The 6,321-nt window shown below is 35.0% G+C and overlaps 1 protein-coding gene across 1 annotated transcript in view; it reads right to left on the bottom strand.

Moving 5' to 3' along the window:
* ARHGAP15 (Rho GTPase activating protein 15) overlaps positions 1-6,321 on the bottom strand; it is a 303,245-nt gene that overhangs the window by 275,493 nt on the left and 21,431 nt on the right. The window contains exon 2 of the mRNA XM_025039513.1: positions 2,399-2,577. Coding sequence (XP_024895281.1) covers positions 2,399-2,563 — 165 coding nt within the window. The 5' untranslated portion in view covers positions 2,564-2,577. The remainder of the gene's footprint in view (positions 1-2,398; positions 2,578-6,321) is intronic.

Raw genomic sequence — 6,321 nt, 5'->3', positions numbered from 1 at the left:
ATATATTTATATATGCCATGCATATTGAATAGAGTGTATAACATATATAGTCTCTAAGTACTCTTAATTTTTTTCTGTACAAATAAATGTATGTGTCTCTGTTATAACAAACCACGCTACACATGAACATGTACACGCATTTTTAGAATACATCTTCTCCTGTTTCTCTTAAATTCAAAATCTCCTCCCTTGACCTCACCCCAACCTCCAACTTCTGAAAAATCAAGTTCTTAGTTTAGCTTGAGTAGATATCTTTAACAGGCTTGTTTGAATAAATATGCCAAAATACTTTACATTCTGTCAGTATCTAGTCAGAAAATTGTGCATGGAAAAAAGAGATGAAAAGAACTGAGACAGAAAGAAAATTAGTGCCATGGCAAGCTTTCAATACAGTATCTCTGAGCCAAGTTTTCTCGGTGAAATGACATATCCTCACTAAAATACCCTTTTTATATAATTATGCACTGAGCACACATAACCAAAAGTAACTTTTATTTTTGCTCCTTATCGAGGAATACATATTGCCCAGGCTAAGAATGAGGAAACAAAAGCTGGGATAATTATAGCTAATTTAACTTTGGAAAACTCTTATTCTCTAGCAGCCCAGCACATAACCCCCCAAACTAAAGTTATGTAACAAGGTAATATCAACAATGAGAAACTGCATGATAAAATCCTGCCCAAAAGTGAAAAATGCTAATTTTGTCTCATTTAGCAGCTGGATACAGAAATGCTCATTAGTTTTAAGAGGGTTAATCCTTTTAACTTTTGCATATTGATATGCCAATTATGCCTAATTGTACAAGAGGCATCAGTCAAGGTAATAGTGCATAAACACATGAAAGTTATTAAGTACATCCCAACATGTAATAAAGTAGGTGTTAATTGGTAGCTGAGTTCTGCGGGCTATTGAGGTGGATAATTCATTGAGAGATGGATCACTTGTAATTTCTCTCCATAATTCCTTTTGCAGTCTCATGCTGTGATGTTTTCATGCTTGTCAAAAACAACTGCGGCATAGTGCCTTTTGTTAAACACAGCCAATAAAATATGTTAGGCATCATTAAATACACTTAACTTTTAAACTTTTTCAAAGGTACAGTTCTTACTGATAATACATTATAGAGATTCCAATAATTTACTCTAACCACTGTCTCAAGTTCATAGTTGAGGAACATTTTAGCGGGTTTGAAAGCAGAGTCAGGCTGGCAGTGTTGTGCCTCCCAGCAGACAATGCTTTTAAATGAGAAAGTAAATAAAGAAAAATGCATCTCTGAGTAACCTTATCTAAGGATGTACTTCTCACTCTCAGAATATAATCACTGGCTTCCTCATACTAAATTTGTTTGTAATACCTGAAGAAAGGATGATTAAAATCATATATTTCTCAGGCTCCTGAGATCATTGTGCATTAATTTTGCCCTTGAAATTCGAGTGAAAAACAGGGAATAAATATAATCGGTAACATGCTACTCAGCAAGTTTATCTCATTTAATAACTCAGTTAGGAAGCTGAATATTTCATAGGCCCCTACAATACTAACAGAACATACAATTAATAGCTCACATGTTTCTGCAGGGTGACTGGAACTTGCAGCCTGTCCCCAGCTAACCTATTTCTCGCTCTTTCTCTCACTGTGAGAAACAAAATAGGTCTAGGGTCCAAAAGAGTGGCTAACATTGCATAAATAATTTTGTAACATCCTATGGCCTCAGCTGCAAGTTACCACCATTATGGAAGGAAATTAACCAGAGGAGACTCATCACAATCAGTGTGTTTAGTGGCTCAGGATGCGTGCAGGGGCAGGGACACAATTGGCAGTAGAGTTCATCTCTAACTATTTTATTTCAAATCTTCCTAATGACACATTATCGAGACAAAATGGCTTCCTCCCCAAACCTTCAATCGCCACACCATTTCAATTGTTTAAGTTCGTTCCAAATCAAATCCTAATTTCCAACATCGTGTATGGCTGGGAGATTTTAAGAAAGAGATTTTCACATTTTTTTAAAAAAGACTTTTATTTCTCAGTTCATTCTTAGCTAAATTTAGCCTCTGGCTTTTCAAAGTGATGTACTGTATTTGGAAGTACAAACACCACATGCTAGCATAACCTCATTATTTTTATGACACTGAAGCATGATAGTGAAGGCCCTTAAAATGAGTCAAAGGTGCTCTTCAGTCTAGCTCCAAATCCACTTTATCACTCTGGATTAAGTCCATCTCTTCTCTCAGAACTGGGAATATTATTATGACTATAAGTAGGCAAGATAAAATATATTACGAAAACAGTTTTCTCATGCACATTAGGAAAACGAATAAAACAGGACTAATTCTTTTTTTTTTTTTACAAAATTTGATATTAAGGAACTTGGGGTATTAGAGGTATTTGACTTACAGGTTCAGTGACCTTCCCAACATCAGTGAGGATCATGGATTTGGTTTGGCTCAGCCTGTCACTGTGGCTGTTGGCATTTTTGATTCTCATCTGCACAGCTCCGGTGCCTTGGCGGGTGGAACTCGGTGTTTCCGCAGAGGTATCTGCATTTGTAGATTTCTGCATATTACCGTGTTATCCTGATAAAATATAAAAGCATTATATTATTCTACTCATGAACTTTTCCATGAAAACCTTTTTTGATGGAGTGCACATTCCTATTAATCAGTAAGGTACAAAAATGAAATAAATAGTCTCCACTTCTCTGAGTAGTGAAGACAAAGGTCATTCCTTTGTAGTTGTTTTAATCAATTAAATTATGTGACCCTTATATGTGGACAGTACCGTATATGCCAGAAGACTTCCAAGTTCATAGGCCGCATACCTTTACTCTGTAGTTTCTAATTCCATCAAGAAACTAATGGCAACATAATACAATCTTCCTTATACAGAAATGATGTTGCCAACTAATCATCTCTAGGGTATATGCTCTTTTCATTCACAAAATCACTGATCAATTACTAACTCCATTCCACCCCACCTCCACATACAACCACCAGCACTCTTTTTGGGTGAACAAAAACCTACATCAATAAAATCAAATTTAAGTTAGTAGAACTGGTGTTAGAGCAAACCAAGCCAGTCCCATTGACCATCAAATGTGTTGGCTTGGCCTTATTAGCATGGTGCTCAGCCCGAGATGCAACTTCTACTCATAATATCCATGAGGGGGAATTAAAATTCTTTTGTCCACCACCATCTGCCAACAGAACTAGATTCAGTAGCTTAGTTGGACACAATGTTTATGAAGAAAGAGAAAATCGACACTTTTTTTTTTGTTTATTTATTTACTTATATTTTAATGGAAGACTTCTGATTTGGGCAGAAAAATTCAGTGTGGGCACATTTTAAAGGAGATTCAGTGAAGAAACAATAATTCAGAAAAAGAAAACAAAGATAACTAAACTGGCATCATCAGTGGGCAGACTGGGAGTTTAGTTGCTTCCCCAAATCTATAATCCTTTTCAACTGTACCTCCCCACAAGCTCCACAAATGAACATGTCATCTCATTTAAAATAGAACATTTACGATGCAAACACAGCTTCTAAGCTTCTAGAAACAGGCCCCTTTTTAGCCTGATTATTGTCTCCATGTCCTACCTACATAGACATTCTGTTAGCTAGCCTGGGCGTGTGTGTATACATTAGAAAAAATTGTCATCAGTTAGTTATAGAAGCCAATATAGAATCCCAAAGAAGGATTGTACTTTAAGAAGCCAACTGTATTGGTACCCCTGTTTGTTGGACAGACAATTGGGCTAGAATTGTGATAATGTTCAAGTTAAGTAGACACAGACATGATTTTAAAATGAAAGCATTTTAACAGGAAGAAAGTGTTACCTCATAACTGATGCCAGTAAAGCAATTAAGTGATAACTTAGAAGTTAATATTTATTGAGTATTTATTATGTGTCAGGCAATGTGTTTAGTGGTTTAATCCTTGCAAAACTCCTAGGAGGAAGACATTAATCTCAGTTGTTTATAGAAGAGCAAAATGAGGATCTGAGAGACTATTCATTTTCCTAAGAACATTGAGCAGAAAGAAATGAATATGTATTTTATTCTGAAAACAAACAAAACAAAACAAACAAACACCAAGATGTCCATCAACAGGTCAATAAATGAACAAATTCTAGTTCATTTTCACAATGAAATATTGTTCACAATAAAAAGGAACGGACTATTGATGCATACGCCCACATGGATAAATTACAAATTTATTGTGTTGAGTGAAAGTTAGTCCCCCCTTCCCAAAAAAGTACTCATTGAGTACTTGTTAATTCACTTATATAATACTCTAGAAAATACAAAGTAACGTATAGTGACAGAAAGCTAATCAATGATTGCTAGAGATATGTTGGAGAGAGAATTGGATTATAACGATTCGAGAAACTTTGAGAGTTGATAAATACATTTGTTATCTTGATTGTGATGATGTTTTAATTATAGTAGTATATATATATTAAAAATAATCAAATTACAGACTTAAATACATGTACTTTACTGTACTTCAGTTACACCCCAAAAAGTTGTTTATGGGAAAGTTGTTTTAAGAATTCCTTAACAGATTTATTTTGATCATATTTTCATTTTTGACCAAAAGAATGTAGCCATGTTCCTACCTATGTGATGTTTTATAAAAATTTATCTGAGAATAAGGGCTCTTTCAACAAGATTTAAAATAATAATTTGAATAAAAGAAAATTTTATCCCCACTATTCCATAGAAATATCATGACAGCCACTTTTACGAGAATAGTTTTAAAATGTATCAAATCTGGCCAATAAAGTATGCAAAAGGTATCTTACCTCTATATCTAATTAGAATAAGATAATAGAATATTATTTATATATAACTGTATAAAAGTGAATGCAGTCACATGCAGATGATATAAATAGTTATTTCTCCATATATCACAGTAGATGAAAATACGTTTGGGTTTTATTCTGTATATGATTTATTATTGAGGCCATTAGTTTTTCTTAGCCAAATAAAAAATATTTCAAGAAAAAAGCAAAGTGAATCTATGAATCTTTGACATATATGTAAATGCTACTATTAAAACAGTTTTTTTTTCCAGGGTATATTTTAGTGAATTGAAATAAGAATGAACGAAGGAATGAAAATCTGGGGATCGCGATGGTAATGGGGGCTTTGGACTCATGGTAATTAGATGGGCTGCGTAGAAAGAGCCCAGTAGCAACGCTACCTGTAATGATCACCTTTGCGATCTTGTACAAGTCAATGAACCTCTGTTTCATCATTGGAAAAAAAAGTGATAGTGAAGGGGCAGGGGCAGCCTAGAGAATTGCTGTGATCTGTCAGGTCCTTTTCACTTCTATTACTGATGTGCTTAAAGTCTGGTTGCTCAAGAAGTATTACTACAGACTTAACAGAGCTCAGTAGTTTTAGGCAGATAAGCAACGATATAAATACTGTGGTATGAATTGATACTCAAGGGATTTGGGTAGGGGATGGGTGAATCTATGATTAAACATACAATTATTTTCTAGAAAAATCTGGGTTCTCCTCTGAGTGAATTCAAGGCTTGTTCTTCCCTATTACTCAGAGATTCAAACTCTAAGGATGCTGTGTTTGTAATATTGATGAAGGAAATCACTCAGGCTAAAGCTACTATCTTCTGACCAAGAGCATGAAGCCACTGTATTTACATAGCCCTGCCAGGTGCCATTTATAGGACACATCACTTCCTCAAAGCCTACACAAATTTTATTGTCAAATCAACATTTGCATTCTTGTATTGATTTCACAATCAACCCATAATTTGCCTAGTGATGCATTGCTGTCAAAGGGCTGGATTACTTAAAGGGCCTCTTATCTGGCTTCTCCACCTGTTTTCTCAGGGACAGACTGCAGAAAGCATTTTCAAAATCTTTCTCCTTCAGATCTTTCTGTTCGGCTAATCTCTTCCCTTACCACAGTGCTAATGTTATTTTTCGTTCCTCACTCTTTCTCTCCTCTAGCTATCACTTCCTTCCCCATCGGACCCCATTCTCACATTTTGTTGATATCCTACTGCACTCTGTTCATTCTCTTTATTCAGCTTCCCTTGTCTTCTGCTCCACAATGGCATTCACTTGATACTATCTCATAATTGTTCTCATATTTGCCAATATTCAGTGAATTCTAATTTTGCAGAGCGCTACAGTGCTCTGAGAATAATGTAGAAAATGACACAAAACCTCTTGTTAAAGATTCCTACCAACAGAATATAAATTATCCATTTAACATTTATAGAGATTCTCCTAAGTGGCAGGCACTATATTAGAGGCTGGAGATATAGATATATATATAGATATAGA

The sequence above is a fragment of the Pteropus alecto genome, unplaced genomic scaffold, assembly GCF_000325575.1.
Source record: "Pteropus alecto unplaced genomic scaffold, ASM32557v1 scaffold3, whole genome shotgun sequence".
Taxonomy (NCBI): Eukaryota; Metazoa; Chordata; class Mammalia; order Chiroptera; family Pteropodidae; genus Pteropus; species Pteropus alecto.
Note: the sequence above shows the minus strand (reverse complement) of the source record. Positions and strands in the feature narration are given on the sequence as shown.